The sequence below is a fragment of the Musa acuminata genome, chromosome BXJ2-1 (assembly GCF_036884655.1).
Source record: "Musa acuminata AAA Group cultivar baxijiao chromosome BXJ2-1, Cavendish_Baxijiao_AAA, whole genome shotgun sequence".
Lineage (NCBI taxonomy): Eukaryota > Viridiplantae > Streptophyta > Magnoliopsida > Zingiberales > Musaceae > Musa > Musa acuminata.
In genome coordinates this window covers 19540359-19568017 of record NC_088338.1, presented here as the reverse complement: position 1 = coordinate 19568017, position 27659 = coordinate 19540359, and the positions used below count along the sequence as shown (strand labels likewise).

At 34.4% G+C, this 27659-nt stretch overlaps 1 protein-coding gene across 1 annotated transcript; it reads left to right on the top strand.

Moving 5' to 3' along the window:
• The first annotated feature begins 770 nt into the window (after positions 1-770).
• On the top strand, positions 771-27001 carry LOC135599066 (uridine kinase-like protein 4). The gene is made up of 16 exons (XM_065093760.1): positions 771-887; positions 1731-1903; positions 2744-2835; positions 10436-10505; positions 16025-16140; positions 16559-16655; positions 16812-16891; positions 18004-18198; positions 18356-18439; positions 18519-18579; positions 21844-21904; positions 22704-22797; positions 22869-22941; positions 25796-25878; positions 26005-26202; positions 26792-27001. Exons 2-15 carry the CDS (start codon positions 1753-1755, stop codon positions 26152-26154), a joined length of 1407 nt encoding a protein of 468 aa, XP_064949832.1. The 5' UTR covers positions 771-887; positions 1731-1752; the 3' UTR covers positions 26155-26202; positions 26792-27001.
• Positions 27002-27659: the final 658 nt, after the last annotated feature.

The window sequence follows — 27659 nt, the reverse complement described above, 5'->3', positions numbered from 1 at the left end:
GCTTCAATCAAATCGATTTAAGGATATTAATAAATTTTTCATAAATGGGTGCCCCCTTGATAATGGCAAGCAGATAAAATCTCATTATATTAGACAGTTACGGTCTTCTTGAAAATATTGGCAAAAACACTTGACAAAAAGTAGAAAAATTGGATATATATATATTTTTTTTTCTATTTTCGATTAATTCACGTCGGATTTGATACGCCCAGCCTGTGTACCAGCAAAGCATTCCTTGGGAACGCGTGCCGTGAACCCACGGCCAACGCAGTTCCCCATGCTGGCATAGCAGTGAGGATTCTCAAACACCGGCCGTCCACTTTCGTACCACGGTGGAGGGCCCACGTAAACAAGATGCACGTGTCCCATCATCACCCGGCTCGTCGATAAACTTTCTCGAATGCTGCCAGATGAGCACAGCAGAGCCGCACTCGGCCTGGTTATCTATGGTAGAGCCGTTTCCTGATGTCGGCCCCACAGTCACCTAGTCCCAGCGTCCATTCACGCAGAAGAGTTCCCCCGCGTCTTCGCATGTTCCTGTCCGCTGCATCCCTGCTTGCCGATATCATCCCAAGTCCTGAGCCACGTAAGCAGCTTGGCAAGAGACAGCTGATAAACTATCAATGGACACGGGTCCCGCTTCCCCTTGCCTATAGCGTTCTCGATGCTGGGCCGCATGCAAATATTTCGTGGGTCGCTCTCAACACCGCCTCCCCTCTCTCCCTATATCTCTCCCATCTGCTCTGTTTTGATCGACTACGACCCTTTCGGAGATCGTTGCTCTAGGGTTTGCATCGGGAGCGCCTTCACTGAATCTTGTGAATTCTATTGTAGTGCCATATTGCCGAAATCGCAGGCCCCGGAGGAGGCTATCGCCGTCGGTACCTGTCGGTTCTTCATCCCTGATCTGTCGCATTGGACCTGAGCTTTTGTGGATGTGAATTGGTTCATGCGAATGCTTCTGTTTTTGATAGATGCATTGTCTGAAATCCACCCTCATATGAAATTTCTCCATTGGTTGTCATGTTTTCAGGAAAAATACGAATGCTTTTGCCTTTGTCTTAGTTTGTGATATTTTTTCTGGGATCTGTAGTTTATGGTTCGATCAAGATCTAATGCATACTCTTCACTTCTCCATTCTAGTTTGATCCCAGTGCAGTGATTAGGAGGCAAAAGTGACACACGAATGAGACAACTGTAGGTGATGTAGAGTTTCAACCTCTTACTAGCACTGTCATTAGATATTTCATGGATATTTGAAATCCCAAAAAACCGTCCAGTGGAAGCTCAATGTTTTTGGCACATATCATGCGCCCATGTGCTCGTAGGAAGGCATGGGATACTACAGAAATGTGGTTCTTGATTACGTTAAATTTCATCTTCCATATTTCTATAAAATGAATTTAGATTTTTTATATACCATATTGTAAGATTGAAAATTTATTATGTAATCATTTTGCTCAATTTTTGATATGGAAGTTTCTCACATGTTCTTTTCTTTATTTAAGAAAATCATTTTGTTGTGGTTAGTCCTTCCGTTGCTACACCTTCTGCTTTTCGCATCATCTATTATGGGGCGCATGGATTTGATGCATGTTCTTAGTGCTTATCATCGTTGTAACATGTGCTATGTCAATATTCCTTCCCATTGTTTATGATACTTCTATTCTGCACACCGGAGGCCTGGTTGTTTCAATGGGTTCCTTATGATTCTTTATGTACATTTTCAGATACAGCTAAAGCCTTTTTTTCATGGGTACTAAAACAGTTGAAGAACTGCAAGACAATTCTGCTGGTGTTCACTTTTCAGGACTTCACGTTGATGATCTAGAGCGGAGAAATTCCAAGGAGTTACCAGCAACTTCTGCCATAGAGAATGGCTACAGAGAACCCTTCGTAATAGGTTAGTTTTTATAATATAATTTTTGAATTGCTTATTTTGTTCAATGTTCTGGTCTTTCATGACCTAGTCATCATATTTATGTACAAAAATCTCCAATATTTTTGTCCTTTATTGCAAAGGTTAATGTATAAGAATGTAACAGTGTTGCACACAAGAACTAATAAAGCAATTGTTTGGATGGGTAATGGATGTAAAAATTCCCATAGTCTTTCAAAAATGAGAAAGAAAGTCATGGGAGTAGGATGCAATTCTTTCTTGATTGTGTACCTCACTGTAAAATGTAAGTTTTTATTGGCCAATATTGCCGAGTCAATTGAGATGCACCATTTAACCATAGTAGACCATTTATGATTTGTGGTGCAAAGTAAGGTAGATGAAGACCCATGAAAACTCTATTAGAATCAAGAAAAATTGATTTATTAACTCTTTATTTGACTAGAAACATTTATTTATTTATATGTATGTGTATATATATACATATATGTATGTGTGTGTAGCCAATCCCAAATAGTTGAGACCATACAGACACACTTGTTTTACTTGCTGGCACATGATTGCTCCGATGAATAACATTATAACACACCACCAAAAACTGAAATCTGCTATACTTTCCCTTGTCTTATGGGTGTTTACACTGTATTGTTTTTTGGTTAACTTGAAATAAATACTCTGTGGATGTAATTCTCCCCAGAAAGTGGAAAAGTAACTTGTACTGATATTGTTTAGCATTGCATATGTTTCTTCTCCTGAAACTAGTGCACTGAGCTATTGCCACACTATTCAAAATTGAAGTACTTAATTTTCTTCTTTATTTAATATTGAATATTCTGCCATACAAAGGTGTTGCTGGTGGTGCCGCATCCGGAAAGACCACTGTCTGTGATATGATCATTGAGCAGCTCCGTGATCAACGGGTTGTCCTTGTTAATCAGGTAGATGTAGTTCTAACTTCCAATATTTTCCTTTATATTTGTTGGGTTAAATTTGATTAGAACAATTTTATACATTGACCCTCACCAAACCCCATATAGGGGCTTGCTTCATGTGCTTGAGTTTTACTTCGTTAAAAAAAATTCATATAAGAAACGAGGCATCATGTGTTTAGAAGTTAGAAATAAAAGAAAATATCTGCTGCCAAATCGTGAATTTGAAATAAAAGAAAATACCAATCATGTGTTTAGAATTCTGTCTAGCCTAATTTAGCCATATGTGGTGGTATATACCAGCCCTGACTGGGTTATCTGGTTCATGCAAATTCATATAGAATAACACCAGCAAATCCAAGGAATCTAATTTCAGATTCTTGACCCATGCTGGTCCATGAGCAGATCAGTATGGGTCCAATCCATTCCAGCATACCGATACACAGTATATTGGAATCTACCATGGTACTTTGTTTCTAGGGGAGGGAGAGATGGGGGAGAAAGAAGAAAGAAACGGAAGAAGGAAGAAGAGGAAGGTGGAGGAGGAAGATATTGGTGGTGGTGGAGGAGCAAACACGCGGGCAGCAGTGTGCGGCAGGCAGTGGAGGAGGAAAAGGAGAAGGAAGGAAGGTGGTCGATGACAAGAAGAAGACGACCGGAGATGTGAACAGCAGGCAGCAAACATGCAGGTAGCGGCAGGTGTGTGGGCGACAACAGGTGATCAAGAGGAAATTACAAGCATTTCCTTGTGAGCCTCCTTGCGAGCCCTAGCACAATGACAACATGCATCTGTTCCTTTTCTTTTAATGGACCAAAACAGACCACTGGTTTTAAGTGGTCCGCATCTTAGTTGAAGGTTGGATTGGTAAATAGCGGCCAGACTGTTTTTTAAGTAGTCCGTATCTTGGTCGATGGTTGGATTGATAAATACTGGCCAGACGATACAAACTGAGCAAAACTAAAAACCTTGATCAAACCATTTAAAACTGGAGCATGAGGTGGAAACAGTTAAGTTATATGCCAAATTATTCAAGAACTGACTAAAAACCTATTATAGTTGGATATAGGATCAAGTTGGTTCAATTGAAAACTAGTTTTAGACTGATTTGTCTCAGAAGGTTATTTAATCCTTGGTTTGACTTCTTTTAGGTATTAGATGGTTGTGCTTCTAAATACTACCTGTTTGGCTTATGAAATTAGTGTAGTTGTCATGCAAATCTTATTGCTGCTTGTTAATGAAAGGATATTATATTAGGTCCCAAACTAACACATGAGAGACTATATTTGGTTTCTAGTACAAGTTGCTCTTATCACATGTAACCAAGACACATTTAAAGAAAAGCTTGGTAGGAACATCTATTAATCGAAGGGACTTGTCATTCACAAAGAGCACAATCGTTAGATCCTGCTTGTTGATGTTCACTATTACCTAGATGAATTTTGAGGCTGTTAATAATGGTTATGCAATCTAGTTTGCATATTTAGAAGAATATAATTCATTATCTTTTGTGGTGATCGACTTTTGTGATTTAGATCAGGCTTACCCTTGTCTCAAGATATCTTAAGAAGATGCAATTATGATCCAAGGATACAAGAGTAACAAAACTGTTCTCATGTATCTTTATTTATCCTTTACATTGTAATGTTGGATTTTCTTCTGTGATTCAGATCAGGCTTCCCCTTGTCTGAAAATATCTTAAGAAAATACAATTATAATGAAAGGATATGAAACTATTCTCACGTATTTTATGTTGGATATCAACAGAGGACCTGCTATTGTTATTATATCCAGTGAATCCTTGAATGCATATGGAGACAGTATAACTGTGATTATCTTCTTTTTCTCTGAACTGAATTTGATATTAGGCCAGACTTGTTATCCATGTGGCGACTAAAAACTTAAAATAGGGTTGTAATCATGTCAGATGGGTCAATGTTACTATTTAATTGGATCATTAAATTGGACTGAAAATTGGATAAATTAAATCAAAACATAATCCAAATTCAGTTTGGCTAAGAGCTAGAGCTCTAATCTGGTCTATCTTTAAAGGAGGAAAATCAGTGGTGACAGCTCAGTGGTGCATGTAGTCAAGAGAGAAGGCGTGTAGGAGAGGAGAAAGGAGAAAACAAAAGAGGAGGTTGGACCATGTAGCTTAGGCTACGAAGATGTCTTCCTTAATTGAGGAAGTTGGAAAGAACTTTGCTTAAGAGGAGGCTGTATATCTTGGTCATCAAAATTCAAAGGATATGATAACCAAGGTTCACAATTTCGTACCGTACCGGAGTTTCGACGTTCGCTCGGTATGGTACGATACTATATACCGTATACCGTTCGGTATACCGCTCGGTATATATATATATATGTATATGGATATATATATGTATATATATATATATATATATATATATATATATATATATATATATATATAATTCGGTGACGTCGCCACTCTCTTCTCCCAAGCGGGGCGACGTCGTCTCGTTTATATATATATATATATAATATTTATATATAAAATATTATATATATTTATAAAAAGGTGACATCGATAAAAAAGGCGACACGACGTCGCCTTTTATAAACATTATATATATATATATATCGTTCTGTTCGGTAACAGGCGATCCGTGTATCGATCAGTTGATGGATTGGTACGTACCGCCCGTACCAGGCGGTATTACTCGAAATTGCATACCTTGATGATAACCATAAAAACTAATCATTGATCATGGTTGGAAATATAGTTCACTGAATCCAAATTGTATCAAAATTGTCTTTAGAGATTGAATCAAATAAAAAATAGAAACTTGTTAACTTTCTCTTTCTTTTACAAACTAGCCCTTATTAGTTATTAAGAAAATTTGTCTTTAGAGCAAGAATTACAATTTTGGTCCATACCGGTATACCAAGCCCTACTCGGTATGGTACGTACCAAGGCGTATCGACGGTTTGTCGGGGCGTACCGATAGTACACCCAAAATCATCAAAAAGAACCTTCGAAAAAACATGAAAAATAGAAAAAAAAAGTTAGATTAGAGTTTTTAAGTTAGAAATAAATATAAATTTAGTATAATTTTAGCAAAAAAATGTAAATTGACCCAATATCGATTAAATTTTGATTAAATCATTAGTAAAATCACTAATCATAACATTAAAAAAGTTAATTAAAACCTAATTAAACCTATTATACCATCACAAGCATATGATCCAATCCTTAATATGCATGAAATATAAAGATTTGATATATTAAGTGTCCAATTTCAAAAAAATCAATATTAAACACCCTAATCACAAATAACATATTAGACATTAAGTTATACACCAATAAAAAAATCAATATTAAACTTAATTACTTCCTAATTAATACTATTCTATCATCAAACAACATATTAGACATTAAGTCATACACTAGATACAATAGGCTTAATCATCTTATAAATCAATAAAAATCTAGAAAAAAAAAAAATATATCTTTTGATTAGAGTGTTCTTCCTCTTAATCCTCCTAAATTAGCCTCTTAAATTTGATCCAACTCACAAATCGTAGTTTTGTTGAGTTTAGGAGATTGAAAATGTGAGAATAAGAGAAAGATGTGAGTGAAAAAGAGTTTGAGAAAGTTTAAGAGATTGAGAGAGTGAAATAAGTTGAACGATGGGGAAGGAAAGGGTTTAAAAACCCTTTTCTATGTCTCAAATGCTCAAATTGACCGTTTAAAATAAGACAATCTCAATCGTTGATCGGTAATGGTCGAAATCCAATCATTACTGACCGGTACAGGTCGGTAACGATCGGATTTCGATTATTACCACCTAGTATAGACCAAGGTTCTGAATACCATACCGTACTAGTATACCGATCAACTGTCGGTACAATACATATCGAGCTGTACTAAGCATACCAACATACGGTACGATATATCGATATACCACTCATATCGGTCCTCTATCAAACAGGTACATATCACCCGTATCGAGTGATACAATATGGTATTGCAAACCATGGTACAAACCTCATATTGCTCGATGCGAGGTCAAGTGGCCAGTATTGCCCGGTAGAGGATGGTCCACGTACTAGTATCATATTGGATCGGTATGTACCGCCCAGTCATCGGTATAGCAAACCTTACTTTTAGAGCAACTTTTTCCAATTCGCTGCTTACCCATCAAACCTGCAGCCTTATAATTGGACATTAATTTGGGTCCAGCATGGGACCTTCATGTAAGATACTCTTGTGAATTGAAAAGTAAGCCTCCACTTGTAGAAAAATCATCATTGGTTATTTTAGAGTGCTACTTTGAAACTCCAAGTTATAGGGTTTATAACTCACGAATCCTAAAGTCCTTCCCCTTTTGCTTCTCCCACCCCTCTCCCTATCTCTGTCGGGCACAGGTACCCATGTTGTAAATGATGACAATGGTAATGGCCAATATTTAAAATATTGTCAATATAGGTTGGTTTGGGTTAGCCTTTACTGGTCCAACAACAATTTGGGAGACGGAATGGACAATTTCATCCAGTTCAATCTGGTATTAGTTGTACCATCCATTAAGCTTATGATACCAGGCTTACTGGGTGGGTAAATGGTCTGGTATTATTTATTTTTTTTAATAATGACAATTGTCACCACATCTCTCTTTCTTTTTCTCTCCAGTCTAATATGAGTTGTACCATCCAATAAGTTTATCATACTAGTATTAGCGGGTGAGGAAAAGATATTAGTACCATTTTGTCCTATTTTATAATATCAATTGTCACCATCTTTTTCTTCCTCTCAATCTTCTGCTCCCTATTGCATTGCTACTACCACCATCTCCTCTAACCAATACTCTTCACAGCCTCCTCTTCCTCCTCAGTCCTGTCCTCCGCCTCTTCCTCATCCTCCTTTGTCTTCTTCACCTCCTCCATCCACCAGACTTGTATTAGTTAGTACAGGGATTGCATTAACACTATTTTCCCAATCATACTGGTACCACACTGGTCTGCACAAGGACTGATATCAGTATAAATTGAATTCTGAAAGCTCAGTGATGGAGACAATATTGACAAAGGATGATGACATGGTGATAGATCGGCTCTATAGTTTAGGGTTTATTTAATTTCTCCCACTATCCTTCCTCATCATCTTCTTCTTTGGGCAGAGTCCAGCCATGTCTGATTGGTTTTTGTCAACTCACCAAGAAACCAACTAATTCCTCCTAGGATAATTGATCTTGGTGAAGTGTGGATGATTTAGTTGATTTGATTGATTTTTATCATTTTTGCTGGTGACTTGATGCTCTATCCATGAAATTGGGGCATCTCATTCGGGAGAGGCTGGTCTCGATCCAAACCAGTCGATTTCAATCTAAAGGACAATAAGGTACCAAATTAAAACATATATCGGATTAGGATCATGAGCTGTATCTAAATAATGTATGTATATAGAAAGGAGTTCTTGGGTGGCATGAGTGGAATGCTCCTCGGTGCTCATTCCGTCCATCTGACCTTGAGTAGTATTCAATAGCAATATAAGATGAGTCATCTTTGCCAGCATCATCCATCGATGCACTGCTATTTATATTTTTACTATCTCCACAAACCTTACAAAACATGGACTATGAGAGAGAAGATTTCTTATCACTCAACCAAACCTGTTGTTCATTAATTGTGTTCAATGGATCAGTCAACTAAGCTCGACCCCTTTCCTTACTATGGTAGTCAAATGTTTCACTCTGCAGTGTCCTGCCATGGCCTTTGGCAGATTGGTTGGCTGAAGTCTTGTCACACCCTGGCATCAGATGATGCCCTTCCTGTGATCACCTTTTATTCATTTTTTGTATTGCCTCGGTGATGAGATGAGATGAGATGGATGTGAGGTGTCTTGCCTAGTCCATTTGATGACCCAGATTGAGCATCAGATTAAAATTATCATTATAGAACTAGAAGTCAAAGAGCGGATTAATCTTGGGCTCTATTTCCTTTTCTATGTCAGCATATTAGTCTCAGATGCATGTTATAATGCAAGTGCATTAACTCTCCAAGTGTCTGTATGAGAGCCAGTTAGTGAACTTATATGAAAGTGTATTTCAGCCAATTATGTTCGCAATCGCTGAATAAATGTAACTCTTCTTAGATTAAGTGTCCAGCCTCTAAATTGTGACCACCTCTCAACTGCAGTTAACACTCATATTAGACAAACAAATTGTTCAAGGTAAATATAATTTAAGTTGTAGGTGTCAATTATATTACCAAGATCCATCTGATATCAACACGATATATCACTCATCTAAATATAATGCATAATGTATTTTGCATAATATATGATATGATATTAAATATAAAAATTAAGATTCAAAGGCCCTTGGGATGGACAATGCTGTCCATATGACCAATTGTATAGCCGAGCGCTTGTCTAGTTTCATTATTAGTACCAAGCATTGAATGGGCTAGAAGATTGCTTGCAGCCTCAACAGCCTTCATCCTTTGGCCATCAGAGGAGACAACAGCATGGGGAAACAAGGTATGAGAGTGAGAGGAAATAAAAGAGATGTTGTGTAAAGAACACAGATCGAATTGACAAGCAGAAAACAGTGTATAGTGTGGAGTGGAAACCATTTTATTTGAGGGAAAAATGTAGGACACAGTAGATGAGTGAAGCATCTACGCTTTTATAAGGAATTAGCAGTAATTATGTTAAATGAAGAAGTAATTTTGTATTAGTAAATACTAAATAGTAGCTACATAACATTTAAAATTGATATACCATAATATAATATAAACCATATGTAGGAATCGTATGGGGTTGTCAGATTGAGTCAATGTAGATTCGCTTCATTTCAGTTATTAATTGGATAAGATTGGTCACACATATTTGGGTCATTGCATAAAACATTTGGATTTGAATCCATTTCTAACCAGATTTGACACTAGATCAGACTGGATCAGGTTTTATCAATTGACAGCCCTTCTATGTGATTGTCTCAGTGCATAAATTTTTGGTTCATAATGACTACAACATATCACTATAATTTCCTGTAATTAATTTCCGGTGTTGGAAAGACAATAAGAGATCTAATGACCTGTCAGATAACATAGTTTTCAATTATGGGGTTCGCATGACTAATGAATGCAATAATTATAAGCAATATGGCTAGAAAGATATGCAACCAATAACCAACATACCACTGTGCGAGTTACATGAATTTAGAAAATTATGACATATATGTGAATCTTCCTTGACAACAAACTATCCAGAAGTGCATTGAATTTCCAAATTATGTTGTTTATAATTTTCAACAGTCATTTTGAGACTCAGCAAATTGTATTTTCATTTCTTGGATATAATAATGAATTATTACATAGGTTAAAGGTTTCGTTTAGTTACAAATAAAGAAAAGAAATCATCAAACTTTGGCTTTAATTATACACTGCTCTATATAAGCTGATATGCATCTTTTTAAAGCTCTAATAAATTTCGTTGTTATTCTCTAAGGGATATTGAGGTAAGTGATGGCTGATATACTTTTGTCCAATCATCTACATGTCTTGCTGCAAGGAAAAAAAATATTAAATTAAACTATTATCTAGTCATATTTGGAAATTGATATATAATTGGATATGACATGGCAGGAATCTTTTTATTATGATTTGACAGAAGAGGAGTTGAATTGTGTACATGAATATAACTTTGATCATCCAGGTAAATTGATATTCCTTAAGAATTCATTAAAGATTATGGTATTCACATGAAAATCTTGACTCTTGATTAGTAAGCTCATTGATTGCTAACAAATGGATTAGATTTGCACACTTGTGTTGATATTGGTTGCTTGTTCAAGTTCTTATCAATCAAGCTGTAGTTCCATGTTTTGGTTCATATTAGTGTAATGAAAAAGAACCTAGTTCTTATCAATCAAGCTGTAGTTCCAAGTTCTTATCTCCTGATAAAATGAAAAAGAACCTGCTTAAGTGTCTCTAGTAGATATAGGTGCAGAGGTTATTAATTTAACTATGGTCTTTGATGTCTAAAAGTCGGTGATTGATAATTACCACATAATTCCCTGCATTAGAATGCCATAAGAAAACAAATTCTATCAAAACAGTTGAAACATCCACTGTAGTTCCCAATTTTGTAGCTTTAGCTTAAAAACCAGCTACACGATTGACAAAATACTTGCTTTTGATCAACAAGTTTTTCATTACAATGCAGCTAGAGACCTTTTCTTGATTCATCATATTTTCCAAAATATGGAAGAATAGTTTTGCATTTCTTGAACTAATAGAACATTGACATGAATAATTCCAACAAATTCTTGTGTGCCTTTTCTGCCTTTTTATCTTGGTCATCCATTTTTCACCATTTATCTAGTTCAGAAGATTGCTTCTTCATTCTAAATACAAATTTTAACTAATATTTGTTCATTGCAACTGATTCATATTTTGGTGCTTGCCTTTTTATCTTCTTAAAATAAAGCTTGAAACAATCAATCTCGAATCTTGAGAATTTTTTTAGTAATTATGCTCTCCTTTATTTAAATTTGCTTGCATATTGCTTTCTTCAAAGCTATGACACAAACCTTGGAAACCAAAGGTTATAAATTAAATAGAACTAAGACTAAATGTATGAGATGCAATTTTAGTAATACTAGGAGAAGATCTGAGAATATAATTAAATTGGATGGATAAGAAGTTTAAATAGTAGAAGTCTTAGGTATCTTAGGTTGATTATTTAAAAAGATAGAGAGATTGATGAAAATACTATTCAGAAAGAAAATTTTGTATGGTTAGAGTTGAGAGGGGATTAGGTTTTTTGTGTAATCACTAATTACCTTTTAGATTATAAGAAATTTTTTGAAAAACCTTATATACCTAAGTGTTGGGTGGTTAAAAACCATACAACAACAACAAGAACAACAAAGTCATAAGTTTCAATTATTTAGGGTCGGCTATATTGATCTTTTGTTGCCATTGAGATTTGTAAAAAGGTTTATGTTTAGTTAAGTTTAGAGTAAGTTATGTCATGCCGCGCTATACCGCTCGATACAGGCAGTATATACTAGTCCAATAGGGGATTGATACGCAGACCATCCTTTACCAGGTGGTCTATGTCATATGATCCTGTATCACCAAATATGGGGTTTGTACTGGTCTAAATGGTTGAAATCCGATCGTTATCGACTTGTACCGGTTGGTAACGATCAGATCTCACTCACATATTTCTCTTATTTTCTCATTTGCACTCCCTTAAACTCCACAAAGTTATGATTTGTAGATTGGATCAAGCTTAGGAGGCTATAATTAGGGAGGATTAACACCTAGGTTAAATGAAGAATTCTCTAATCAAATAAATGTATTTTTTTTCTCGATTTTTGATATTTTTTAGATGATTAAGCCTATTATATGTTCTCTAATCAAAGATATATTTTTTAGAGCTATTTTTCTCTATTTCCTATCTCGTCAACATATCCCATCGTGTCAACACACGGTACATCGGTACGAGGTGGTACATACCGTACCATTGGTCAATCGGTACATCGGTTTCGACCAGTAAGACAAACTTTGATTCAGAGTACTTAAATCTATATTTATAGTTTATATTAAAGTCTTTGTAGGTCTTTCCCTACCTCTCCTTATACCATTAACATTAATCATTTCATCTCTTCTGACTATTGCATTTGGAGGTCTCCTAGGCAGATGCTTATATCATCTTAAATAATTTTCTCTCATCTTATCCTCTATCGAAATGATACATAGTTGTTCACGAATAAAAGTATTTTTTTTCTATCTTTCTTAGTAACTTCACACATCCATCTCAATATTCTCATCTAGGCAATAAAACTTTTTGTATATGTTGTTTTTTAACTGCCCAACACTCAGATTCATAAAACATTGTTGGTCTCACAATTGTGTTATAAAATTTTTCTTTTAATCTAAAAGATATCCGATGATCACATAAGACTTCTGATGCCTCACGCCATTGTAACTATACTATTTTTACTTTATGTATAATATTTTCATTGATCTCTCTGTCTTATCGAATAATTGATCCAAGATATTTAAAGCTTTTAATTAAAGGAATATCTTGTCCATCCAACTTAATTATATTATCTTGTTTATTCTTAGAATTATCAAAATTGCACCTCATATATTCAGTTTTAGTCCTACTTAATCTAAAACCTTTAATTTCTAAGGATTACCTCCATAGGTCAAGTTTATAATTAGTTCTACTTAAACTCTCATTAACTAAGACAATATCATCAGCAAATAACATATACTAGAGGATATATCATGTAAGTGACTAGTAAGCTCATCTATTATCAATGTGAAAAAGGTAGAGACTTAATGCTTAATATAATCATATACTAATAGGAAACTTATTAGACACACTCTCTATAGTTCTAACACTAGTAACTACATTATCATACATATCTTTAATAACATCAATATAATTAGTAGATAAATCTTTCTTTTCTAAAATCTACCATAATAAATCTCTAATGATCCTAGCTTTCTCTAAGTTAATAAAAAACATATGCAAATATTTCCTTTTCTCCCTATACTTTTTCATTAATTATCTTAATAAATAAATAGTTTTTATGGTTGATCTTTCAAGCATAAAATCAAATTAATTTTCAGAGATATTTGTTTCAAATCTTATCCTACTTTCAATAATCTTTTCTAAAGTTTCATAGTATGGTTTATTATTTTAATTCTTCTATAATTTGAACCAAGGTAGGCAATACCGAATGATACCGCCCGGTACGGGCGGTATGTACCGGTCCGATAGCATACCGGTACGCGGACCGCCTGCTACCGAATGGAACAAAAATAATAATAAAATTATATATATATATATATATATATATATATATATATATATATATATATATATAATATATACCGAGCAGTATACCGCTCGGTATACTGTTTCGTACCATACCGAACGAACGTCGAAACGCCGGTACGGTACGGTACAGTATTACGAACCTTGATTTGAACAATTTTCTATGTCACCCTTATTCTTATAAATTAATACTAAAAAAGTCTTTCTTTAATAATCAAAAATCTTTTTGAATTTTATGAATTTATTAAATAAGCTAGTTAACTAAGCTACTCCTTTATCTCTTAAACTTTTTCAGACATCAATAGGGATATTATCAAGTTCCACACTTTTTTCATCTTCTTTAATATATCTTTCACTTCACTAACTCTAATTTTACGAACAAATCTATAATTATTAAATCTACCATAATTATTTAGCATTAAATTTAAATCGTATGTGGAATATTCATTAAATAATTTATAAAAATAATTTCTCCATCTTTTCTTTATTTTGTTATCATTAACAAGTATTATTGTGGTTAAAAATAACATGTGGTTAAGAATCATATACCAAAAATTTATGTTGTTGAGATGAAGGAGAATCATTTGAGATTATATAGATATGCACTAAGGAGGCCTATAAATTCTGTAGTTAGAACTTAGAAGATATGAGATGACTAGTTTAGTGATAAGAGGAGAGGTAGAGGGAGTCCAAAATAAAGTATAAAAGATATCATAAATAAGGATTTAAATAATGTTAATTAACCAACAATGTGGCTTTTCATAGAACTCAATGGCAGCAAAAAACTCATGTAGCCTGTCCCAGATAGTTGGAGCATCATGGCTTGTTGTTGTTATCAAGTTGGGCACATAGTTGGGATATCACGGCTTGCAGGGAGCTGCTATAATATCATGGAAATCATTCAAATCAAGCTCCTCACTGGAGAAATAGATGTCCATGAAATGATTGTCATAGGATGAACCATAGATTTCAACTTTTGACATTGATTGTTAGAATTTCTTGTTAAACCAGGAAATTTTGGTAGCAATTTGACGTAGAACAAGTGTTGATGGGGTTTCTAAGAGGATTACTGCAACTCATTGAATTGAAATGAAAGCATAAAGCTGCTGAAATTCTAGAAATAGTACATAAAATTGTCTTAACAATGATTTCAGAAAGATAATATGATGCAAGTCATTGTCCAATACTTCAGATTTATAAATTTAAATATCATTTTAAGCTAAAACATGCAGGAATTATTGTGAGATAATTGTAAGTAAAAACCACTTTAAACAAAGAAATGAGTTAAATTCAAACTCCCTCTGGTTCCATCGTTGACACTGAACCTAGGGTATAATTAACCATTAAGAGAGGTTTTATATTAGACTCACAGAATTCTTTTACCAATAAGACTTTCCAAAAATTAATAAATTTCATGACTCTAAAATCATAATCAAAGATACTAATTACTAAACAAGTTCAAATTTCTAGTGGCTTAAGGAGTTTCCAAACTAAGCTATACCATAATAGAACTAGAAAATGAAAAAAAAAAAACAAAATATGACTAATCAATATCAAAATTAGCAATTAAATTTAGGGACAGAAATTCATCTGAAATATACTCAAAAGATTAGTTAAAAATGGAGAATGCATGACTCAACCCTTAAACTAAACAGAGTGAAGACCTCTCTTGAGGAGAGCAGTCTAGGGTAAAGAGTTCTTCCTAGATTATTTAGTAAATGCTGGTAAAATAATCAAACAAGCTCATGTATCTTAAGGCCAACCTCTTCTAGATTGGCAAAAATTGCAACAGTTCATCTATGTTTTAGAACAACTTGTAGTAAGGTTTAAAGTTAGATACTGGTTAGACCCAAGGTTTGAAATATCGTACTGTACCGGCGTTTCGACATTCGCTCGGTACGGTACGATATTATATACCGAGCGGTATACCAAACATATATATATATATATATATATATATATATATATATATATATATATATATACCGTCCGGTAACGGGCGGTCCGTGTACCGATCATATGACAAACTGGTACTAACCACCCGTACCGGGCGGTATTATTCAAAACTGTATACCTTGGTTAGACCTGTATGTACCTAGTCCTTACTGATACAACCAAGTACTTATATCAAAACATGTGGCTTAATACTCGTAAATTTTTATTAATTTATTTAATTCAAAATTTTAAGCTGTATAGATCAGCATACCACCAGTATACTAGTATACTAGTCTGGTAATTTACTGAAACCAATATCTAATGGTACTTAATCCTTGAGTAATTGTCTGTATGCTTGTGTTTTTCTTTTTGAATGAGATGCATCCTTGTTCCTCATCTCTAATTGTCATTTTTTTGTAACAACCCCTTTCTTGATTCAGATGCTTTTGACACTGAAAACTTGCTTTGCTGTATGGAGAAGTTGAGGTGTGGGCTGGCTGTTAATGTCCCAAACTATGATTTCAAAACTCATAAGAGCAAGTTGCCAGCACGAAAGGTAATTAATCATGTATTATATTCAGACTTATTAATTAATCCAATGACAGTTTAAATCTGAAGTTCATAACCTTCACTAGATTTTTATACACAAACTAAACTTTGGAATCATTTGGAAGTAGGAAACTAGATCATCTTTGGTTATAAATCTAAACTTGTTTTCCTTTTATTTCTGGCTGAAACTAAATGTGTGATACTTTCTGAGGCATTTTCTGCTAATAAAATAATATAGATTCTAATATCTTATTTTGGCCAATCATGACAACGTTTATTTAGTTTGGTTGATGTTCTACATAATACAAATTGTGACAACAATCAATATCTTCTTTAGGATAACAGCTATGATTTTTTTCTATTTCTCAGATAAAAAGTTTACACCAATTAATATATTAAACCCAACCTTTCTAAATCTGTTTCAGGTCAATCCTTCAGATGTAATAATTTTGGAAGGGATCTTAGTATTCCATGATCCACGTGTTCGAGAAATGATGAACATGAAGATCTTTGTTGATACAGGTTATATTCTTTCTCTTCCTTTGTATATACGAATTAACTTGCATAAGCCACATAGCAGGAAAGATTAACATATTCAATAATTGTAATTCTGTAAACTTGTTTATTCAACTTATGTTCTTTATGACCAGACTATCCTTATATGGATATTTCATGCAGATGCTGATGTGCGGTTGGCTAGGAGGATAAAACGTGATACTGTGGAGAAGGGCAGAGATATTAAGGCAGTGCTGGACCAGGTTAGAATCTCTAGAACTTTGTTACAAATAATTTGGCTTCGACAATGTCATTTGAAAGTTGGGTAGATGTAGGACTTGTTTTCTGGATGTTTTTTCAACGAATAAGAAATTCAATTAGGTAATACGATCAATGTGTAAAGAAAAGATAACGGATAGTACTTGATTATAAGCTCTGTCAAATATTTGAGTGATGGTATTTACTTTTGCAAATAGTATACAAACTTCTCTTTCATGCAAATGGTTGTCCAGACTCCATCAAGAACTACATCAAAATGCTTTTTTTCAACTTCAAATTAAATGTAAAGTTGACTAATAAAAGGTTAACTTCAAATTAATTAATGAAAGTTTTATTTTTTCTCACTTTTCCAAGCTTGAGAGAATCAAATGAAGAGGAGTGTATTGAAACATGATCATGTATTCACATATTTCAGTACTTTTGGTTAGGATTTATTCGTAAATTCTTGACATAAGCTTAAAACTTGTTGACATGTATTTCTGTATTAGTAATTTTACACTTGGAGTGGCAGAATGAGTACCATAAGCAGTTACGTTGGATTTATCAAAAAGGTGACTCCCCATTGTTGCATCAAGAAATTGCTAAAGTAATATTTTATTGCAAGAAAAACAATGGAGAAATGCATTCCACTGAAAATTTAATTCCATCAAAACTAAACAGAATTTATTTGGATTTTAGGAAAATGAAACTATTTTCCTAAACCTTTCTGATCTTTGGAATGGAGAAAACCAAAACTTGGTCTCTTTTTTGGAAAGTGGAGTAAACACTAAAATGGAAAGAATGAATTGGAGTTCTTTCCATTTCTAGACTAGGCCTGGATGGGCATTGTCCGTGTAATTCTTGATGGTAGTGTTGCTGATTGGTTTAGTAAAAGCTCATAGGTGTGGTGGTGTAGATCTGCCCCTTTATTCATAAAACCAAGTGAACTATTTTCCTGCTACTAGATTTGATGCAGCTTATGATTTATGGTAAAATTACTAATGTTTGGCACTTCTTGGTGCCTCATGTCTCTGTACATGTCAAATTTGGTACCAGTATTTTATTCTGTTGGCTATGTGATAATTATTGTTGCTAATTTTATAATTCATTGATGCAGTACTCAAAATTTGTAAAACCTGCTTTTGATGACTTCATACTGCCAACTAAGAAGTATGCTGATATCATCATTCCCCGTGGTGGAGATAATCATGTGGCAATTGATTTAATTGTGCAACATATCAGTACAAAACTTGGCCAACATAATCTCTGCAAAATATATCCAAATCTTTATGTCATTCAGTCAACTTTCCAGGTAATAAGAAATGTTTGTTTACTTGTTGATAATCCTGAAAATTATCTTTTCCTTTGTGTGTTACGATAATTTATAGTCGAATCTCCTATCTTTTAACTTTTCCAGTTTTCAAATCTTTATAGCCCTCATACACAACAATTGTGCAAACATTTTTCAGATCCGTGGTATGCATACACTGATACGTGATGCCAAAACAACAAAACATGATTTCATATTTTATTCTGACCGACTGATTCGCCTGGTTAGTAAAACCTTTTTTTGCTTTAAGATTTATTTTTAAAAATATTTTAATTCATATTGTATCTTTTTCCTTGTGATAGGTTGTTGAGCATGGTCTGGGTCATCTTCCATTTAAAGAAAAGCAAGTGAATACACCAACAGGTTTCTTTTTTTCAATTGTTTGTACATGGAAGAATGTGTTAGTTTAGACTGGGTGGTATCATGACATACCGCTCGATATGGGTGGTAAGTACCGGTCCAATAAGGGATTGGTATGGGTAGTATATACTGGTTAGTTGGTACTCCCAACTATACCATATGTCAATTTGTCAGTATGATTTAGTATGTACCGTGCCGACAACCGATCGGTACACCGATACGGATCGGTAAGATAAACTGTGATGCGGATACTTAAAATTATTGTTGATACATATGTGACATGAATCCATTTAAACCATGCAGACCATATTTCTGTAGGATATATGTGACAAATGTTTAGAAGATTTTACTGGAAAATTGATCCAAGCACCGCATGGATGAAACTTATTCTTTTCTTAGCAGTCCTTTGTTTTGTCTCAATTGAATGAGTCTTGATTATATGCCCTCTTGCTAGGTTTTTAGGTCCTTTAAATGCTGAAAAATTGTTTTGATGTTGTTGCTCTCATATAATCATCTATATAGAAACTCACAAATGCATTAGAGTGAGAATATATGCCAGTTTTAGATTAAACCGGCATGAACCCACTTTCACAGACACTTGTCATGATAACGTGAGGAAAGAGAGAGAGAAAGAGAGAGAGAGGTACAGAGAAGGATGGTTGACTTCTCTTTTAAATCTCAATTGCATTGAGAGGTTGGAACCCTTATTTTCAAGCCCACCTCGATCCATCGCCTCCTCTTGTGCCTGTTTTCTTCTTCTCCTTTTATTATCCTTCTTTCTCTTCTTCTCTAGTTGTTGCATTGGCTACTGTTCACATGTGAAGGAGGCATTGCAAGCAAGAAGTTCCATGGTTTCAAAGAGATGTTGAGGTGATTAAATCTTCAGACTGACTGGCTGAATATCATCAATTTCTTCCAGTTTAGTTGTGGAAAGATTTCAACCGAAACCCATGTACTTGTCTGGGGTTGGTTAAGGTGTTCTAAAGCATTTTGTACTTTGCAATATATGGGCTGGTGTGAATGAATTCATGATTGCTCTATGCTTGAGCAAATACATAGCACATGTATTGCTGGTGTACCACCATATTAATTTGAATGATTAGTTATTAGCAAGGATTTAAATCTCAGTCAAGTATTAATACAGATTTGTAGACAAATTCATATGATACTGATATGCACTCGTACCATGGTTCAGTACCAATCATTACATTGTAGACTGGTAAATTCTGGTCAAACCTTGATTTTTGACCAGTTTTTATTAAAAAACTTTGTTTTTGCTAATGTTGGGTCAATAATGAACAAATATTTTTATCATTCATTTTGTTCCATTATATGATAAGAACATGCATAATATATAAACATATGTTCAGAAATTAAATCTTATTCACATTGAATGGCCTATTTCCACCAAAAGGATTGTGTTTATTCAACTTGAGGTAGTTTTAAGTCCTCATTGTTCCTTGATGATTTTGAAGAACCCATTCATGAAATTACTACCACAACGTCGGATATTAATATGAAATGAGACACTGATTAAGTAAGTAGTAGTAGCCATGGTCTCATCATCATCATCGGTGACCATAATATTTAGTAAATACTATTTACTAGGGCAATTGTGTTGGCTATAAAGCAGTTGAACTGCATTTTTTTATCACTATACTTGTGTTGTGTGCTTCGTGAAATATCATATTCTGAGCAAAACTAGCAATTGTCACGAGGATACATTTCAAGGTAGGTAATACTGAATGAAACCGCTCGGTACGAGCGGTACATACCGGTCCGATGGCATACCGGTATGCGGACCGCCCGCTATCGGGCGGAACGAAAAATAATAATAATAATAATATTATATATATATATATATATATATATATATATATATATATATATATATATATATATATATATATATATATACCGAGCGGTATACCGCTCGGTATACCGTTTCGTACCGTACCGAGCGAACATCGAAACGCTGGTACGGTACGATATTGCGAACCTTGATATATTTTTTTTATGAAATTCATGCTTAGCAAAAAAGTGATGACAAAAAAAAAAAAAAGGAAAGGTGATGACCATAAGGAACTTGCATCTGACTTGATATTATCTAAATGCTTTTAGCTCCCTTGAAATCAACTTCTCCTTATCTTTCCAGCCATAAACAGATCAAGTGGATCTGTGTCATGATCATCATCTTCGTTGATGTGAATGAAATATTGTTAATCCATTCATGCTTGACTTCTCTGTATATCTAGTGGGAAAGTAAAACCCCTGGTCACTCTCATCAATAAACATACTATTCTTAACCTAACTTCCATCTTTAAGGACACAAGGACAGAATGTGAAGTACGTGTCTTATTTTCTGAACAGACTTATTGCTCATTGATAATGTATAATGGGTTAATAAACTACATTGAATGGCTTCACCTCTTGATTTGGTAGCTGGATGAATGAGTGAGACATTGCCCTACTATCCATGGATAATAAGATATGGGTATCCCAATCACATTCCAACACTGGGCCTTGCTTCTCATACTGAGCTGTCTTGTCCTATTGGTCCTCTATTATTTGCTCCAAAATAATATGATGTATGTCATATATCTTCAATCTCATCCAGAAGTTGATCATCCTAGTTTTCTGTTGTGCTTATCCAATCTGTCATCGGATTTTACTCTGTTGTACTTCTTTAAGGACAATGTCTTCATCAACATACCCTTCTTGCTAAATAATGGATACAATATCTCTGAAAGGAAAATTCTTGACTTGTTTCTAGATGGTCAAGTGAGATGGGAATGGCCTGCTACTTAAATTGTAAAATATTTTTGGTATTCATATATTCCCACTGCACAGCCTGTGTCAAATTTGAATAGAATTTTCATCTAAGTAAACTACTATCATTGTTGCTTCATCTTCTGATTCATCATCTAAGTTCATGGTTATTTGATGTTACTGTATAGTCTTTCTAGATTTTGGATATTTATTTCCTATTGGTTAGGTTGAAAATTCAAAAATTTTATGCTCCTGCAGTTATGTCTTTCTTTCACCTTCTTTCTTGTGAGAATTCTAAACAAAATGAATTGCTAATTAAGGTTCTAAATATTTATTTTTTTATTTATAAGTTGACAAGGAAGTGGTGCCTTATAGCTGTTGTCAGTGGTAGAGCAATATTATATATTTATATTTATACCACATGGAAGAGTAATTTCTTTTTTTATTTCTTTATGTTATAATGTCAGTCATGAACTTTTAGTGCTTCACTCATGTCAGGATCTGTTTATACTGGGGTAGAATTTTGTAAAAGGCTATGTGGTATTTCCATTATAAGAAGGTATGCTTCCCTTATATTATTCAAAATCATTGGCTTTAAAATTATTACTCACAATTTAGTTTGTTGGTTTTTTGTTGAATCCAAAAATCATTGTAAGTCATAACATTTTGTTAAAAGTCTGTAAATAGTTAATACTTTAACTGACAAAGATGACAGACTTAAAAAGTTACCTAATCTTGTCTCTTTTGTTTAAAAATGGTAGATATACTATTTTGTTTTCTTATTATACACATATAAATTCTCTTTTGTTTTCTTATTAATAGGCTCTTAATAAGTTAATATGATATTTTTTTATGATGTAACATTCTGTTTACATGTGAACATGATAAAGAATGATGTTTTAAATAGATGTCCAATGCTACTTCTGGTTAGTTGTCAGGGCAGTAAGGTACTGAGATACCAAGCGGTATATTATCATAATATGTTTATTATCACTATAAAACAGAATAAGAAAATTCATATACTGATTAGTGCCTGTTTTATGACCTCTTGTTGATTCTTGATTACCAGTAACTACTGGTCAGTATATAATAATCTGACCAGTGACTCAAACCATGATGGATAGTGTTATTGATGGTTATAGCGGCATCCTTCATATAGTCTACTTTTCCAATCATCATAATTAATGTACCTGAAAATGCATTTAGCACTTCTTTATTCTATTGTTTTGGAACCCACAACCACCCCATCCTTGGTGAAAAATACATACAGACACATTTATGCAAGTGCATGTGGTGCCTATCTCTCTCTCTATCAAATATTAAAGTGCTCGTATTCTATGCCGGTGGGCATATATCAGTGGTGAAAGTATGGAGAATGCTCTGCGGGCATGTTGTAAAGGCATCAAGATTGGGAAGATCCTTATTCATAGGGAAGGTGATAACGGTCAGCAGGTTTGCACAATGCTTCTCAATCTTTTCATGGAAATGTTCTGACTGATGATCTGACAATGTCTATTTTTCAGTTAATTTATCACAATCTTCCAAAGAACGTCGCAGATAGGAATGTGCTGCTTTTGGATCCCATACTAGCCACTGGTATATTCATCTATTCTATACTGCCTAAATGCAGTTATTCTCATATTACTATTAGGAACACTTGTGTGCAACTTGATGAAGCATCCGAGTATCTTAATTATTTCTAGCAAGTACAAACTGATGTGTATCTCTTTTGTGTATTGCTATTTGTTCATCCAATAACAAACAGATTAATATGTTACTCTCATATCTCGAGTGACTTAACTTCATCTATCTTAAATTTCCTTGGTCCAATTATCATATTTTGTGGGGTCCTAGGTAAGTGGAAATGTAATGCCATAATGTTTTTTATAAACGGCTTTTGTCGATTAAAGCATGGTTGATATTTCCATCTTTTGTATATAGATGTCTATGAATGGATTTTCTCTAAATTCCACTGTGTTTGCCCTTCTTATTCACACACACTCAACTCCTAGCATTTACAGTTCTCCCATCTCCGCTTGAGACTTGCTACCCCACCCTCGATTGACATACCAATTGAACATTGTCACCCATAGGGTTGTCAACATGTCATATACGAATGTATCGGTTCAAGAACTGCCACCTAAAATCACCTACTTTCCAGGTTTGAAAGCATAGCACTAGAATGAATCATCTTTTATTGATCTTTGAAGTTTTATCTCTGCACCTAATGCCTCCATTACTCGACCTTACATTTTCATCCAGAGGCCAGAACCATGGTGATATTTTACCATGGTTGTTAAGTTTCTGTGACCGCACCATCCAGATGTACCTTAAGGATTTGTCAAGAATTTTGGATTTGCTGCACTTTCGTCTAATTATGGTTGTTGTTTTATGCCTATCAATTTGATAAGATAACATAGTAGTGCCTAATATAATGGGGCATTCATTCCCTTATTATTTGACTTAGTGGCACTTTATATTTTTAAAAATGTGGACCAATAACCTTCTCATCTACATTTTCACATGTATTCTAGTTCTTATTCATGCAAAAGATAAATAGTTCTCTCATATCTTCTTGCATCTCTCAAGAAGTAATATGCTCTTTCTAAGAGATTATTTGGGTATCATTTGAATTGCACTTGCCTGACAATATGCCTTGCTGCTCTTTATAAAATCAACTTTTGATGGGATATCATTTTTCCTTTATGTGAAATCCCGTTTCTTTTTGCTAAACTTTTTTCATCTCTGTATGATCTCATGTGACATTTCATGAGTTATCTTGTGAAAAGATCCATCAATAATGTAAAAATTATCTATCTTCTATTATGGTGGTAAAAGTTCTAGATTAATAATTTTAGTTAGTGTTTTCTTTTTAAATGGAAGGATATTTTTTTTACACTCTAAAAACCATTAGAATACACTCCCTAGATGTTGAAGTTTAAAATATTCACAGGTTCTGTGGAACAAAAATATTTCCAAGCAACACGAGCAAAAACTCTTCTGAAACATAGGATTCAATCTATAGTTTTATTGTAGAAATGTCTAATTTTAAAACATATTAACTGACAAATAAAATACTTGCACTCCCTGATAATACTGCAAAGTTGTTGAAATTTTTGATTTGTTCTTCAATCAAGGAAACAGGAGTTTGGACTTCAATCGTGGCTTATTAGTTGGCATCCTTATCTAAAACAATTGTGGCAGAACAAACTTGTTTATGAGCAGCCAGAACATGAGCATCCTGAGTTATTCTTTATGATAAAGCATAACCTGTCATTTTCCTCGAATACATGTGATCAACCTGATCATATGATCCCTGTCATGTGAGTTCCACAGGTTCTGAAAGGTGATAGTTATGCAGCCTTCTAAGAACCATTTTTCTCTGTGCTATTCCTCTTAGGCCTACCTGTCCACAAAAAGAAAATGACAACCATAAAATTGAATAGAAGATCCCAAAGATGATTAGTATCTGGTCATTCTAGTATGATATGTTGAGATTTTTCTTACTTTAAGCCATGAACTTTATCTGTGGTGCAAATGTTTTCACTAAATATGGGTTGAGATAGGTAGCCTTTATGAAGATGTAGTCCGAAGGAAGTTCACATAGTCCTGGCAGGCCTAGTTATAAGTGCTAATCTGGGAAAAATTCCACAAAGGCTTATCATCTCAATTCCCCAGAATCATTGAGATGTTGTTCCTCAGACAAATAGCTAGCCGGATTGGTACTAAGCAACATATCAACACATGGTACGCATGTGAGTACCTTGGTACCGGGAGGGAGGAGACGGAAAAGAGGAGGAAGAGAAGAGGAGAAGACAATTCAAAAGAGGGGGGCGGAGGCTAAGAATTAGAACTGATGGACGGGGCAGCAATGGTCTGCAGCATGAGGTGCAAGTCACAAAAGAAGGGGATTTAGCAAACAGTAAGCCTTATACCATATGTGGACTCTATAAAATTGAGCGGGTTTGTCGCTCTTGAGAATTAGGAGTCATTGCCTCTACTAGAACTCTTTAGAAGAATCAAGGTTTGTATTTTTACCTCAGACCAGATGATGATAAAAGCTGCTATAGTACAGCTAGCTAACCCTCTTTTGGAAATTGAGGGTCTCTTTTGTCATGTGTTTGCCAAAAAACAAGTGTCCAATGTTGTAGACATTGTAGTTATTGATCTTCTTAGACCATGAACAAGGACTACATAGAGGATAAAGCGTAAATGTTGTCTATGGTCAACTAATCAAGTGCTACCTGTACTGAGTTTATCTTTCCAAGAAAATCAGAGAAATATGTTGATATTAGAATTTGAGCAGCATAAACAATGCATTGACATCTTGGAACTCCCATATATTTTCCTGTAAAGATTTTTTCCTTATTCTAATCTATGTGTTAATCAAATGGCTTGGCTGAATTGCATCCTCACAGTTTCTCCACTGATCAATTCTTTGTTATTTTAGGGAACTCGGCTGTTCAAGCGATTTCCTTGCTACTGCAGAAGGGGGTTCAAGAAAGCAATATAATATTTCTCAATCTCATTTCTGTAAGTCCAGTTAGTTTGCACTTGAATCGCTTATATCATGTATTCATTCCCTGTCTCCTGAGCTGCTTATAAGTTTGTGGTTACATCATTACAGCACATCTAAGCTACTTTCCTTAATGTGACTAGGCTCCTCAAGGAGTGCACGTTGTTTGCAAAAGATTCCCAAGAATCAAGATTGTGACATCTGAGATAGACTTTGGTTTAAATGAAGATTTTCACGTCATTCCTGGAATGGGAGAGTTTGGAGATAGGTATTTTGGAACAGATGACAACTAGGAAGCAATATTTTCAATAAAGTTCAAGAACAGGCTCTTGATGAACCCAGTAAGCTTTGTCCCTCTCTTATTTCTGTAATTGTCTAAGAATCAGCAGTACAATTATGAATTGTGGTCTTATACATCGTAAATATTATGAATCTTCGGTCTCTTTTTTGCCTGAGAAACGATAAATAACACTTCACAGGTTCTTGATTGGACTATCAATGTTTTCTGACCACAAATTTGAAATATCGAAAATAACTTTAGCAGCAACAAATTCTTGATTATTCCAGTTCAATCACGGGAAAATTGATTGTAAACATTGTTTGTTTGAAATTACTCTTTTACAATGGTACATTTACCAGGAAAGATCAGCTTGTTTACTAGTTTAAACCTGCGTCTCTCATGTCTGATTTGTTTACAATGAATATTATTCACTGGGTATTTAACTGGCAAAGTATATGCTTGTTCACTAATTGTTAGTCAATGGTAGTGACACTCTTCATACTTGTTCACTTAGAAACAAGCTATGGTGTTTAAGAGTGTTTTGCTTTTATTGTTGCTGCAAAATTCCAAGTTAGATGTGAAATAATACATCTATTTATTTGATGTTTGAGGATTGATAATAAATATGATTTGGTTGACATCTTTTGCAGACATTGGTAATTATTTTTTTCGTGCAAGTGGATGATGCTATACAACAAAAGGTACACCGTACACCACCGGCAGCAATTCTTCGGCATTTTCCAAGCTTTTTCTACTTGTACATGTTCAATTACTGCAATGCCTTTCTACATCTTCTTGTTCGCCTTCATAGGATGTTATGAGACAGTCTGTTATTGAAACTAGGAATACTTTTCTCGTGACCTCCTACTCTGCTGCTGTTGGGTGATCAGTGACGGCAAAAGCGGCTTCTCCTTGATATCGAAATCTTGAACTATATTTCTAATAATACATCTTAAATTGCATCAGTCTAATCATATGTATTTAATATATGGTTTAGATAGGATTTGATATGCGTAAGCAGCAGCATCTTTTCATGCTTACCATCCCTTTTACTGGCAGCACAAATTAGAATGTGGCTCTATCGTCAGACTCTTCCATCTTTATTTGGTGTAAGCAGATATCAAATTATTTAGTAGAATTTCAATATAAACAAAAATACCCAGAGCATCTCTTTAAGAACATCCGACACATGGGCACATCTCTGTTGCAAAATAAGTAGGCAGTAGAAGAGATGCTAATAGTAATGAGAAGGGTTGAGGAAGAGATGTATGTTTCGTTTGTATGTATGTCATCTTCAGGGAGAGATCAAGTCACTCCCAAGGAGACTTTTGTGGAAGAAAACGAAGGAGGAGGAGATCGAGTAAATGATCAGTCGCATCCTCAATACAAAGAGGTGTAAAACACAATTATCTGAAACAAATCAAATAAAGAAAACATAACATGTGAAAAATGAGTTCCTTGATCTGAGTACCTCTTTCAACTTTACTAGGATTGATGTCATCTAAGCTTTGTTTTAAT

What these genes read in the sequence shown, in the direction of transcription:
- LOC135599066 (XM_065093760.1), top strand. Translation starts at nt 1,753, where the DNA reads ATGGGTACTAAAACAGTTGAAGAACTGCAAGACAATTCTGCTGGTGTT. An exon ending in GCAAGTTGCCAGCACGAAAG is followed by an intron (nt 16,141 to 16,558) that starts GTAATTAATCAT and finishes AATCTGTTTCAG; the next exon opens with GTCAATCCTTCAGATGTAAT. An exon ending in GAAGATCTTTGTTGATACAG is followed by an intron (nt 16,656 to 16,811) that starts GTTATATTCTTT and finishes TATTTCATGCAG; the next exon opens with ATGCTGATGTGCGGTTGGCT.